Here is a 14,745-nt window from a genome sequence, read left to right on the forward strand (position 1 = left end):
TGTACCTGGAGGAAATCTTTGACTGTTTGCACTGATTTTGCCTTTTCCTCTATTTTCTTTAAAACCTCTTGTGCAGTAGCACCAAATAGTTTATGTTTCTCTAGTGGTGCGTCCAAAAGCTTAATTTTCACATGGTCTGGCAATGTTTGTTCCTTTAACCAAGCATGTCTACGTATGACCGTACCTGTCAATGCTGCTCTACATGAAGCTTCCAATGCATCATATCCACACTGAAGGAAATGGCTGCTAACCTGCTTAGTATTATGAACCAATTCCTGTAACCCCTTTCTATCTAATGGTTCAGGGGAAGCCAATTTCTTTTGCAAGTCATCCAACATGTATTCCTGATACTGAATCATATGAAATTGACAATCTAATGCTCGCATAGAAAGGGTGGAAGATGTATATACTTTCTTGCCCCACCTTTGTAAAGCCCTAGAATCTCTTTCCGAAGGGAGTGGGTTCTTAGCAGTAGTGGAGGAAACCCCTTTAGGCCCCTGAGAAATAGTTTCAGGGTCAGCAGTATGGCCCTTGAACAGAAATTGATGTGTGTCTGGGACCCTGTAGTACCTGTCTGGCTTGACAGGAGCAGGGGGGAGGGAGTCAGGGGAGACACTAGATTCTAAGTACACATCATCTAAAACATTTAAAATTGGAGGAATAGCTAAGGGTCTATGCTAGGACTGCAGTTGCATCCTTGAAGGACATCGTACTTGCTTTTGGGCCTCTGCCTACTGATTTGGGGGTAGATCTGGCTGCCTGCTTGGTGTTGGCAATGTGTGGAAGTGAAATCTGTATCCCTGGGACACTATATTTAAAACCCATTGGTCCTGGGTAATGAGTTCCCAGTTCTTTGCATGAAGAGCAATCTTTTCACCCCAAAGGGGCAGTAAGTTGGTAAGTGCTTGGAAGTTTTAAAAAGAAGTCATTGAGACTATTTACCATAGGGGGAAGTTTTACTGCTCCCAGATTTGGAAGCAGAGGCCCCCCACTGCTTAGTCCTGTGTGTACCCTGGGACTGCAGCCTGGGAGCTCTGCTGGATCTGGGTTTGGATTGAGAAGGTCTGGAAGAGGCAGGAAAGGAACAATTCATGGAAGCCCAATGCCTACTAAATCTTGGAGGTTGTACTTGCAAAAAAAATTGTTAACAGTTCGCATAGATTTAGCTTTTTCTTCCATCTTTTTAAGAGCGTCTTCTGCCTTGTTGCCAAACAGGCGGTCCTGGTTTAGGGGAGCATCCAGTCATTTTTGCTTTAACATGATCAGGTAGGGATTGCTCCTTAAGTCAAGCATGCCTCCTAAGTACAGACCCAGTTACAGCAGCCCTGTAAGATGCCTCTAGAGAATCAAAACTACATTGCAAAGTAGGTTTTCCAACTTGTTCAGCTGAATGCAATAAATCCTTATTTTCGGCACAAATCAGGAATCATTTTCTGCTTAAGCAATCCAATAATATGCTTATGATACTTTAACCTATGAAACTGGCAGTTTAAGGCCCTAATGGCCAAAGTTGCAGAAGTGTATACCTTCTTACCCCATCTATCCAGTGCCCTGGAATCTCTATCAGAGGGGGTAGGATTTTTGCCAGTAGAAGCTTTAATGCCCTTGGGCCCATGTGAAATTGTCTCATGATCCGCAGTAGGATTTTTAAAAAGGAACTTGTGAGAGTCAGGGAACCCTGTAATATCTATCAGGTTTTCTGGGAGCAGGAAGTAAAGAGTCGGGGGCCAAGCTAGATTCTGCAAATGCATCAACAATGTCTAGTACAGGAGGTATGGCTAAAGCTCTGTACTGGGGCAGGAGTAAATTCCCAAGCCTCTTTTTAGAATCAGAGAAATCCTGACTTTCCCAACGAAAATGCTCCCTTAGAGTATGCAAGGTTTCATCAAAAGAGAAATCCTCTGGGGAGGAACCAGAGGGAATAGAGTCCGCAGCATCAGAATTCTCATAGGTAGATAAGGGTAAATCCTGGTCATCAGAGGAAACAGAAAAATTAGAATCCTGGTCAGAAGAATCATAAACAAACTCAGTCCTAGGTCTGTTAGAGGGGGAAGGCTGGCTTCCCGTGATTAAAGTAATAAGGTCCTCAGCCATTCTTATCATCCAATTTTTAGGCATAGTGGCCTGACCATGCGATCTGGGCAAAGTTTTCTAGGCATGGTTCGAGATTTAGGCTTTGAAGAAGAAGATGGCGTTGGTTTAATACGCAAGTCAGTATTCCTGAATACACCCTTAGAAGCCAATGCCTGCACAGCTGCTCCGGACCCTTCCAAGGTAGAGACATCTGCAGGTTCCACAGTTGAAGCATCTCACGACATACCAGACTCCGAATGGATCTCAGTAGAGGCCTGCGAATCAGAAGTGGCGGGTATCAGGGGCTGCGAAAGAGCCTGAGTACCGGTGAACTGGCGAGTGGCTTAGGAAAAGTGTCGTCGGCAACTTTGGACCTAGGCGGCCTGTGTCTGTCTTTACCTATGCGTTTTTTCAGAATGTCGGTAGTCTGACCGAAGACATATCAGGATAATTGAACCAAGCACCAAAATATTTAGAAGAGTAAATATACTGACGACGGAGAGTTCATGGTTTAAATAAGACACAAAACCGACAGCGAGGTACGTCATGGCCAGGGCCTAGGCAAGGAATACAGTACAAATTAAAATCTTTATGAGGTATTTGCTTTCCACAAGTAATGCAATTATTTACTTTTACTGACTGCGGTGGTGGTGCTGCGGTAGCGCTGTCGCCTCACAGTTACATGTTGCCCGTTCGATTTTCAGTTACAGCGTCTTCTGTGTGGCGACATGCATGACTGGGCGTTCCTTCATTGAAGGTTGTGCGTTAGGCCCGGCAAGCCAGCACGTAAAACTCTACTGCCAATCATTAGCGGACCGGAGTTCCGCTGTGGCGACCCCTAACCGGGAAAAGCCGAAAGACACTAACTGACATCGGTTAAGAGAAAGAAAAAGTTTCCCCAACGGGGTACATAGCTTTTAGTTGAAGACTTCGGTTCTAAAACTCAAAAACAAAAAAATGCAGGAGTCGGCCGACCAGCACTTGCGAACTGCTTCTGCTTCGGGCACCGCACGGCAAAAAAGACTGATGTAATGGTGTTGGCTGCATGTTTTATACCCCTGACGACCGGACGTCATGGAAGAGGAGACAGCAACCGACGTAGGACCCAAGACTTTGTTAATCAGGCCGACTGAGGGCTACTGCAAGCAGATAACCCAAATGTAATGACTGCAACAGTGAAACACGAAGAACATCCTAGTAGTCTGCTATGAGCAGCACGTAATATTCAGAAAACAGCTTGGCACTATGTTACTTGTACAGTTACACTTAAAGCATGGTTACTTATTCAGAGACGTAATTAAAGTGGTATGAGAGATATCGGACTGTTGCAGGAGCGACTGTAGTTATGGCGGCTTCCTTTTCAGGTCCAAATACAGTTGCTTTACATTTGGGTTTTCAGTACTGGACAGGGAGTAAAAGACTGCAGAACGCTGAGCAAGGGAAGTGGCCTGAGAGATATCAGACCATTGCATACTTATGTTTATGTGGACAGCGAGTACAGAACAGGAGCTTGAGGAATGTTGTGCAGGGGAGGTGGGGCGAATATAGGGAGGAAGTTTGCCCTGAGTTGGGGTGGCTATCCCCAACTAAGCTGTAATGCTGGCTTCCTGTATGGTCAACAAAGGGAAAATATTTTCCATTTTGCCAAGTAAATATTTCCTTCTGTTTTGTTTCTTAGCCTTCCTTATGTCTAGCAAATCTGTTTCAAATGATGTGCCTGAAAGGAATGAGTGCTAGATCGTCCAAACTATTAGGCTTCGAGTTGTTCAGGTTAGGGTACACTACGGTCTCTTTCTGGGTCAAGAGATCAACATGCGGAGGCAGCACTTTTGACTCTGTCCATGGAAGGCTTAAGCAGAGGGAGAACCAATGCTGCCTAGGCCAAAAGGGGAATTAGTACAGCTTTTGGCTTCTCCTTTATCTTCTGCAATACCCTGGGGAACAAGAGTATAGAAGGGAAAAGCACAGAGAAACATGCCCATTTCATAGAGAACACATCCAACTTTCCAGGCCGATATAGTTTCTGTCCTGCAAACCTTTAACTGCCCACTTTCCATGAAAGCAAAAAGGGCATACCACACATGGTCAGATGCAGAAAAAATCCTGTTCATTCACTCAAGAGATTCTACCTGGAATCTGCTTAGCCTTTAGGTAAAAACAATCCTCTGTAATGTGATATAGGGAAACCTAAGCATCAGGAGTTTGACTCCTGGTCAATCTCTCATGCCTGCACTGCCATTCTGCATGGGATTACAGTGGATCCCCTCCAGTTAGTTGTCAATACGTCAAATGACAGTGTCATTGTCCACAAAGATTTGGAGAGTCCCCTGTGCCCAAATCTGTTGGGAAAACTTTACTGACAAGATCACAATCATTTTGTTTGCATTTACATTCCCTTTTCCATGCTCTTATCCCAAAAGCTCTCAACTTTTAATAACTCCACGTGGTCTCCCAAACAAGGTCGAAATAGTCCTTAGTATGCCTGACATCCCTAGGCTAGTCTGAAAGGTGTCTAAATACAGCTGTACCTGCATCTTCCAATATAAAAGTTTCTTCTTAGAAACTTACCTAATTGTAGAGGTTTAAATTAGATTCACTACTTCAGTCCTTACTTTTGAATTCCTTACTTGCAGATAGCCCAGTTGCCCAGCCCAAATTCCACAGTAGAACCTTTCCCCAGAGCTTCGGCTCTCCTATCCTACAAAGACACAAGCACGTTAGTGTTACAAAAGGGGATAGCATGTAATGGGATTTTTCAATGTACATTTACTCCTCCACGAAAGACTTGATTGGCCCAACCCACTTTGCAGACAACATCCTTCCATGTGATTCAACTTGCATAGCACTCCAACGCACAAGCTCCTTACTCTTCCTTCCAAAAAACAGGGAAGTGGGCTTAGCCTCTTCATTCCTCTCCTTCCCTATGTCAACTTCAGCAGGTGCTCACATTGCTAACTAAACAAGCGCTACCTGGACTGGACCTCAGGGCTTTACCGTTCTCGTCCAATTGCATTAGCATTAAACTGAGGAAAAGCAAAAATACCAGCAACTATTCAACAAAATATTTTGAAAAAGAAGGGGAACAATGAAAAGTCAAAAACTGCAATATTAAAAGTATACAAGGAACAATGTCACCAGCTTTTATCGAAACAATACAAAGGAACAATCCTGGAAAAAGGGATAAAAACTGTCGGACACAAAAGCAAAACATTACCAACTGAAGACAAAAAAAAAAAAAAAAAAAGGGAGTGAAAACTACTCAACCTTGACTGATAAACCTCAATGTGAAACCACCACCACCTGGTGCTGTTTACGGGTTCACTCAAGCACAAGTGTTAAAAACAAGGATCTAGAAAGAAGGTGCTCTGTGATGCATCAACAGATAGTGAGAGAGATACTTGGCTGTCTCAGGAAGGTTTGCAAGCCAAATGATCCTAATGCTCAATACCTTTAGTCCCACAAGTTACGGAGAACAGACTTACTCTTACTCAATCTCTTTATACATATTAATTAATATATTTTATGATTCAGAAGACCGACATGTTTGCCACAGGATTATTATACTTTTTTTTTTTTTTTTTTTATTAACAGAGACTATGGCAAAGTGAAACACATGGAACAACTCACCAAATGCTTTTATGGAAATAAAAAGCATCATATGCACAAAATGGGGCTGCTTTTCTCTTACTTCATGACCCTTGTATTCATGACCCTTGTATCCATGAAAAATAAAGTAACAGTTCAATAAAACAGTATGTTTCACTCGGTCTTACCTTTCAGAAACATGACAAACAGTAATAGAGTAAAATAAGTGCAGAAATGTTAAGGCAGTTGTAGCTTTAAATTCAAAATGCAGTTTCTCAGAAATGATCTTCTCCATTCTCTTCAAATCAGACAGTGAGCATCGGCACTGACTTATGCGAATAATATCATGCGTGGAAGGAATATCACACTCTTCTTCAGTCACTTTGGCAGCTAAATGAAAGCAACCAATTCCAACGCAGGACAAATATTTGGGTCTTACCTACAAGCAAACAAAAGTTTTCAAAAATGGTCAACACCACACCAAGTAAATCATGCAACTAACATAACTTCTCTCCAGTTCACAAGTGATCTACAGCATTTCATAACATTGCTACTAGGGGACAATGCAGATAAAGCAAATTAAAGAAGGGGGAGGGGGAGAGAGAGTGTGCGTGTGGGGGTGTGAATGTGCGTGCGCAAATTACGCATCAACACAGATCTCCACAGAAAGTTGAGCTTTTATAATTAGACCTTCAGTGGATATTTCAATTCTTAAAATAGTATACATTAAAAATGTATTCTTTACATTTCCTTAAACACCACATTAAAGCATTACAGCCAAACATATAATGCTTACAACTAAAAAGTGTTTAAAACCATTCAGTTCAGTCTTGCAAAATGCACCCAGCCCCCCCCCCCCCCAAACAAGGAACCATTCTAGTCCGCACCTCTCAGAGTGCTTAAAAAGTCTGGACAGAAAGAGCAGAACAGGTAGTGGGCATCAGACTTCCCCTCTTTAAAATTACTCAACAGATGTACAAATGTTACTCCCATGGATGCTTTTACAACTCAAGCCTATCTGCAATAAGAACAGAAATAAAAGCAAAATGCAGAAAACAGAAGGATCTTAGAACAAGTATTGCACTACTGCAGCTCAAACAGCCAAAACACATTTACTTGCTGCTTGTGTTCATTCCTCCTACTCCAGACAGATGTACAAAAAGTTATACACTTGCCATACAGTGATGGACTTTAATACTACGTGTGTGTACGCTGCAGTGACGGGTTGGTAGCTGCAATCAGTCCCAATCCACCATCTCTAGAAACTCTCCCAAGCTCATTGACAGCTTAAAAGATAGCTACAATTCATCACAAACACACACCAACACAGATATCAACTAGTACAGCTACCTACTGGCCTGTACTTTGTCCACTTCAGCAGTACTGGCACAAAAGGAGGAGGACAGCGAAGGTGGGGGGTATGTTGCAGTGTACAGAAATGGATCACAAAGTTAAAAAAAAAGTTAGCACATGACAAAGTCTATGCACTGCAGCTGCAGGACCGAGTTCATGGCAGAGCAACCTGGGTGGCACCATGACAAATACCAAGGAAGATGGCCCCAGAAAAGACATGGATATTAATATCACGTACAGCTTGCGTCTTGCACTGCGAAAGGTATGCGATGATGCACAAGTTGCAGCAACATAATTTATCATTCACTAAAAACCAGGCTGAACAGATAGCTATTGATGTTATAGACAGAGCTCTTAAGTTTACCCAAAAGTCGTGGTCAAATGAAAGCATATCACTACATAATTACACAAGGAGTAACCATATAGATAACGTGACTTAAGATTAACAGCCAAGGCTCAGCCCCTCATGTGCAAAAAATAGAAGTTATGTCCTTACCATAACGTTCCATGTGGAGTGTTCATCTCGCCTTGGTTATTACACATGGGTCCGGAGCCGATCCTCGGCTCCGTGTCGGCCGCCTGCAAGCTCTGCATCGAGAAGAAGCTCGAGATCACCTAATACCCACAATCCCCCTCTGCCTTTACCTCAGATCTAGTTTGCAAGCAAACCAGTCATAGAGAGCACACACACATACCAAAAAATTACCTAATAATAGGATTATCTATATACATATATATATATATATATATATATATATATATATATATATATACACACATATATACACAAGTGTATCATATAATACAACCAATGCAACTGCAGAAGGAGAATACTCCAGACCAGGCACCAAATCGAACGTTCTTCCTAAGGGTGGGAAGGGTGGGAGTGTAATAACCAAGGCGAGATGAACACTCCACATGGAACGTTATGGTAAGGACATAACTTCTACATGTGAGAGTGTTCAATCTCGCCTTTGTTCTTACACATGGGTAGCGTCCCTAGCTCCATGATCCTGAAGAACTCACGGGAGAACGTTCTTGAGCACAGTGGAACCAAAGGTTGCCCTATCCCTAGAAACCCTGTCCACTTTGTAATGAGAGATAAATGTATGTGGTTTAGCCCAAGTAGCAGCCGCACAGATCGTGTCTAATGGTAAGAGAGCTGCGTGAGCTAAGGATGTAGACACTGATCTGGTAGAATGTCCTTTGGGTTTGACTGATAATGTTTGATTAGAAGCCTCATAAACGTATGTGATACAATCAGTTAGCCATTTGGAAAGAGTTCGTTTCGTAACTGCCACACCCTTTCTGCTGTCAGCAAAAGCTACAAATAGTTGATCAGATTTCCTGTGATCTTTTGTTCTATCCAAATAAAATCTGAGTTGTCTATGGACATCCAATTTGTGCAACATATACTCCAATTTATTAGAGTGGTTTTTGAAGAAGGTGGGTAATTCAATGGACTGATTAATATTATTAGTAGAGCAAACTTTGGGGAGAAAGGATGGATTAGTGCGAAGGGATACTCTGTCAGAGTGGAAAAGGGTGTTTAATAGAAAGAGCTTGAAGCTCAGACACTCGCCTAGCGGATGTAATGGCCACTAGGAATATAGTTTTCCACGACAAAAATTTCAATGGGCAACTTGAGGCTGGTTCAAAGGGGGGCAACATCAATTTAGAAAGTAAGAGGTTCAAATTCCACGGTGATGTAGGACTTCTAACTGGTGGTCTGATATGAAAGGATCCTTTTAAAAAAGCTTTACAAAGTCTGTGAGCCATAATAGGCGCACCACATTCCATTCTTCCACATGATAGTTAGAAATGGCAGCCAACTGCACTCTTAAAGTAGCAGGAGAAGCTGCTTCATGAAACAATTCTGTCAAGAACTCCAATATCTTGTTCAACGGAGCTATAACAGGGTCCAAATGATGTGAATTAGCCCAGAAGACGAAACGTTTCCATTTACTGGTGTAGGTCTTTGTAGTGGAAGCTTTATGAGAAGCCACTAAAATATTTTGAACCTCCGGTGTAAGGGAATCAGACCTGGCTAGAAAGGGAAGCGGAGCAGCCAAGCTGCTAGATGGAGTGATTCGAGAGATGGGTGAGGGACTCCTGACGAGTGAGTCAGTAGATCCGGCTCTGGGTCCAGCATCCAAGGTCCCCGAATACGGTGATGCAATAGAAAGGGGAACCAAATCTGACGAGGCCAGAATGGGGCAATGAGGATTATAGTCCTCTGAAGGTTGTTGGCTTTCTGCAGAAACTTTGCAATCAGGGGAAATGGAGGAAAAGCATACAGGAGACCCGGGGGCCAATCGTGCACCAGCGCGTCCCTGGGGACTTCCCCTGGAGGGGGTAATAGGGCAAAATAGCTCCTGCATTTGGCGTTCATTGGAGACGCAAACAGATCGCAGGAAAACTGGCCCCACTTGCGAAATATCATGTTCGCAATTGACTGTTTGAGGGACCACTCGTGAGGCAACAATATTGCTCTGCTCAGCCTGTCGGCTATGATGTTGGATGACCCCGGGATATGCGTTGCGATCAGAAAGCGACCCGTGGACTCCGCCCATTGCCAAATTCTCATGGCCTCTCTGCATAGTTGATAAGACCTGGTTCCCCCTTGCTTGTTTATGTACCAGACTACGGACATGTTGTCTGTCTGAACTGCAATAGTTCCTAGAGGAAGAAGGGGAGCAAAGTGTTGCAACGCTAAAAACACTGCCCTCAACTCCAGAACATTGATATGCAGATTGTACTCCAGATTGGTCCATTCGCCTTGGACTGTCTGTCCCTGAAAGATGCCCCCCCACCCTATCAGGGAAGCGTCCGTGGTTATCGTTGCTGACGGTGTGGGTAGCACAAATGGTCTTCCGCTGGAAAGGTTGCAAGTCTGTAGCCACCAAGTTAGGTGTGATTTGCATGTGTTTGTTATCAAAATTTCGTGAGTCAGAGGTAGCTGTTGGAATGACCATTGTGCAAACAGGAGCCATTGTAGAACTCTCATGTGCAGTCTTCCCAATGGTATCGCAATGAGAGAAGCTGCCATGAGACCCAAGACTTTCAGAACCAGCTTTGCCGGGGACTTTTTGGATGACAGCAGGAGAGAAATGTTGTTTTGAAGTGCGACTATCCTTTCTGTAGGAAGCCTTAGAACCAAATGATGCGTATCTAATTCCGCTCCTATGAATAAGATATGCTGTGATGGCTGTAGCAAAGATTTTTCGAAATTTACGGAAATTCCGAGGTGAATACAAAGTTGTAGGGTGTAATCTCTGGCCTGTATCAGTTGACGCCTGGTGGTGGCAGACAGGAGCCAGTCGTCCAGATACGGAAACACCTGGAATCCTAGGCGCCTCAGATGAGACGCTACCACTGCCATGCATTTGGTGAAAACCCTGGGGCTGAGGTCAGACCAAAGGGCAGGGCCCGAAACTGATAGTGACTGGCTCCCAGCCGAAGCGCAAATGATCCCTGGACGCCCTGGCCATTTTGATGTGGTAGTATGCGTCCTTCAGATCTATTGAGCACATCCAGTCGCCCTTCTGTAAGAATGGAAGGATCGATTGAAGCGTGACCATTCGAACTTTTCCTTCTTGACAAAGGTGTTGAGGTTGCTTAGGTCCAGAATCGGCCTCCAGTCCCCTGTCTTCTTTGGAACTAAAAGAACCTTGAGTAAGTCCCGAATCCTATTTGGTCCGCTGGGACTGGTTGGATGACTCTTTTTCTAGCAGCTTTGAAATTTCTATAGCTGCTGGGTCTCGCAGATGGGGTGGTACATCTGGAAGTTTTCTCTTTGGAATGGGGTGGATAGGAATGGTATTTTGTAACCTCTGGTAACAACGCTTTTACCCAGTTGTCTGTAGTAATGTTTTGCCAGGCCTGAGGGTATAAAGCTAGCGACCCCGACTGCCTCCAGAGCAGGACAGTCGGGCCTCCTCTCAGGAGTGCTGAAAAGGTTTACCAGGGGGTATCCCTGTCACCTTGGTTTTGCGGACCCCTCTGCCGCCGGGTGGCGTCTTCCACCTCTGGCCCCTCCTCTGCCTCTAGAGGGGCATCACCCTGTGTGCTTGGGAAAGATCCTTGGGGTTTTGAAACCACATTTTCCCACCACGTTGCCCTTTGGGGTACGGTCTGGAAGGGGTGGAAAAATGGACTCCGACAGCAGACAGAGTCTTTCCCTCCTGTTCACACCGGGTAAGGGTCTCCTTTACTTTAGGGCCAAAAAGTGTGGCACCATCAAATGGGGCGTTAGTAAAGGAAGACTTGAAGGCTTCATAAGCGAACATAAGCGCATCCAGGATTGCCTACGAAGAGCAATCCCTGAAGCAGCTGCCCTACTCGATCCTTCGGCTGCGTATGATATCAGCCTCATGGATGAGTTAACAATGGATGTAAGGGTATTTAGATGTGCCGAAACTTTCTCTGAGACAGCAGCATCTGTAGTACCCTGGAGGGTATCTCCCAACTCTTTGACTAGATCCCTCTGTAAGCGTGTAAAATGAGTCAAATAGTTCAGGACGCATAGAAAAAGCCGCTGAACTAAAATGCGCTTCCCGTATCTGTCCATAGTCCTAGAATCTCTGTTAGGCGGATGGACAGATGAGGAAGACTCGACATCTCCTTTTCGTGGCCGCTGCCACCACCATGACGTCTACTGGGACTCCTTTAGTGAGGTAAGCCTTGTCCTGGGGTGCAGTGATGTACTTATTAGGCTTCCTAGGGACTGGTTCCACCGTGTCAGGTGTCTCCCACGCCCTTCGAGCAATCAACTCCATTAACTCATCGAAGGGCGGAGTGACCCAGGAGGAGGAAGGGCGAGCACCAAATGCCTTCAGCAGGACTGACTCATCCTCAGAAGGGGGGAGGGACTGCCAATCACCTCTCTGTTTAAGGATCTCCAAGATGTCAGAAAAGGAGACATCTTCCGTAGGTGACTTTGGGGACCCTTCTGACTCATCCAAGTCAGTATCAGATGTTAAAGATTCCTGTGGAGAATCTAAGTGTCTCCTCTTACACAATCTTTTCCTAGGGACCTCTTCGGGGGGAGCATCCGAAGAAGCCTCTGAGGAAGAGGGGGCACCCTCCAGGGGTGGCTGAGACACCGGTGCTCGACGCTTGGATGTGGCCGTTGGTGCAGAGGAAGATAACGGTCCTTTAAAGGGAGGAGAGGATGCTTCTACTGATGTGGTTGTCTGGGTAGACAACATCTTCCTCATAAGATCGAAGGCCCCCGGGTCCCGAGTCGAAGAATCTTCCGGTTCCGAAGAAATGGGAAGAATCCCCGAGACAGGCACCGAAGGCATCGACCCCGAGGACGGAGCCGAATCGATCCGTGCCGAGGCCCCGAGGGGGAGAGTCGGAACCGAAACATCAGTTCGACTCTCGGCCCTGGAACCAAGGACAGATCGTCGGCTCCGAGACTCCGGTACCGGATCCGACGGAGTCAAGGTGAAAGGAACAGACCGAGAAAAGGACGGTTCTGGACCAGAGGGCTCCACAACCAGTAGATCAACCTCTTCCGGCTCCAAAGACTGGACAGGTCTCGGAGGAGGAACGGATGGAGACAATGGGAGGCCTTCAAGTTTCGACACCAACTGGGTGGAAACCGAAATAAGCTTGGATAGGGCCGAATGTTCCAATAACTTCTGCACCACACGGTCCACATCGATATCAGAAAGCTTAGAAGAAGAACGGGTCGAAGGAACCGAAGACGGAGCCGACCTCAACAGTGCGAAGGAGGGAGCTCCATCACCGGTTCCAAGACTCGAGGCTCGGAAACTGACACCAGTTGAACACTCGGCCCCGAAGTCTGTGGAACCGGTGATCTAACTTTAGTGGAAGAGCTCGGAGCCGATGACTTGGGCTCAGACGTCTTCGATTCCTTCGAGGACTTGGATGCCTGGTCAGAAGCATCCAGAGCCTCCTGAAAGGAAGGTTTTAATAAACCCCTGTCCATTAACTTCCTGCGCCTATCTGTCATGACCCTCCCACTGAAAGAATGACAAATAGAACAGTCTTCTTGCAGGTGGAGAGGGCCAAGACAGTAGACACAGGAACTATGGTTGTCAGTTACTGACATTTTTTGCCCACACTGGCAACGCTTGAAACCTGATTTGGCCTTTTCAGACATGTCAAAGTAAGAAGTAATATAGTCAAATCCAGTAAAACAGTCAAGTCCGGTAAAATTGTCAAATCCAGTAATGAGTCAATCCAGTTGTCAAATCCAAAGAGTGGTGGTAGGCCCCGAAGAGAACTCTGACTAAGTTTTATAACTTAAACGGAACCGAGGTTTCCCTATACCTTACCACACTCACACAAAATATTATTAAACAGTTTCTAATACTATAAAGTACCAGAGAAAAAACAAGAATAAAATTCTAAATCTTATCTGAGGTGCTCGAGCTCGACCCAGTGATGCGAACGCTGCAGCGGCAAACTAGATCTGAGGTAAAGGCAGAGGGGGATTGTGGGTATTAGGTGATCTCAAGCTTCTTCTCGATGCAGAGCTTGCAGGCGGCCGACACAGAGCCGAGGATCGGCTCCGGACCCATGTGTAAGAACAAAGGCGAGATTGAACACTCTCACATTAAAGCTTATCCTCCTTAAATCTTTTACCTGTAAGCAAAATCTTAGTTGTTTATGAAGAGGAAGATAGTGCAACTGTAGAAAGAAAAACGGAAGGCAGATGTTTAGAAAAAGAAAAGGAGCAAAGTACAGTTGTGTACACTTACCATAAATGTAGATGTTTGAGTGTATTCACTGTTGGGAGTCATCACATTTGGGTTAACCCTGCCAGGGTAGCCCTCAGCCAGCCCGAATACCAGACTTAGTATTTCTGCATCGGTTGCTGTCGCTTGAGGACTGACGTCAGATCGTCAGTGGTATAAAGGAAGGCAGCAAACACCATTACATCGGTTTTTCTTGCCTTAACCTGTCAGAAGCCCCCAAAGTAGGAGGCCAGGTTCTGGTGGAAGAATCCCATCAGTGGAATATAAATACCAATATGCCCCTTTGTAAGGAAAGGAGAACAAGGAAGAAGGGTAACAAAGAGAGAAAAAAGGGGAGATCGAGGGAGGGAAACCTCGAACATCTACATTTATGGTAAGTGTACACAAAGTACAGTTTTGTACCTACCATAAATGTAGATGTCCGATAGGTATGCATCTGCAGTCATAACATATGGGTTTGTCCTGCCTCAAGCAGCCCTTCGGTCAGCCGGATTCCAAAGTCTGGGTCTGGCCTCGGCTGATGTCGCACTTCACCCAACGTCGTAGCTCCTGGGGTATAAAGGCATCAGCAGACGCCATTTTCCTCAGTGTTTCTTGCCCCACATGCCAGGTGCCCTCTAGGAAGGCTAAAATTTGTATAAAAGTTGAACATTCCAAACAGTAGAAATCAAAAAGTATATATACATATATACATACAAACAAATACACCATAATAGATTCCCCCAGCTAACTAAGAGAGGGGTAAGTACCCTAGGAATACCACAGAGGGGAAGGAGGGTGGGTAATCCTGACTGCAGATGCATACCTATCGGACATCTACATTTATGGTAGGTACAAAACTGTACTATGTCCTTCAAGGATGCATCTGCAGTCATAACATATGGGTAGAATACCATAGCCAAACTGGGGGAGGAGGCACTAAGATAATGATGGTGTAGTTAAGATCCCTTGTAAAACTGCAGTTGCAAAACCTGCTCAGGATCTGGAGTATAAAGGAAGGTTG

General features: G+C 45.0%; 1 protein-coding gene across 1 annotated transcript in view; it reads right to left on the reverse strand.

The window, feature by feature from the left end:
* The window catches only part of CCNG2 (cyclin G2), a 542,514-nt gene that overhangs the window by 419,562 nt on the left and 108,207 nt on the right, over positions 1-14,745 (reverse strand). The window contains exon 4 of the mRNA XM_044061167.1: positions 5,847-6,097. Coding sequence (XP_043917102.1) covers positions 5,847-6,097 — 251 coding nt within the window. The remainder of the gene's footprint in view (positions 1-5,846; positions 6,098-14,745) is intronic.

This window comes from Protopterus annectens, chromosome 2.part0 (assembly GCF_019279795.1).
Source record: "Protopterus annectens isolate FY-2018-M chromosome 2.part0, PAN1.0, whole genome shotgun sequence".
NCBI lineage: Eukaryota > Metazoa > Chordata > Ceratodontiformes > Protopteridae > Protopterus > Protopterus annectens.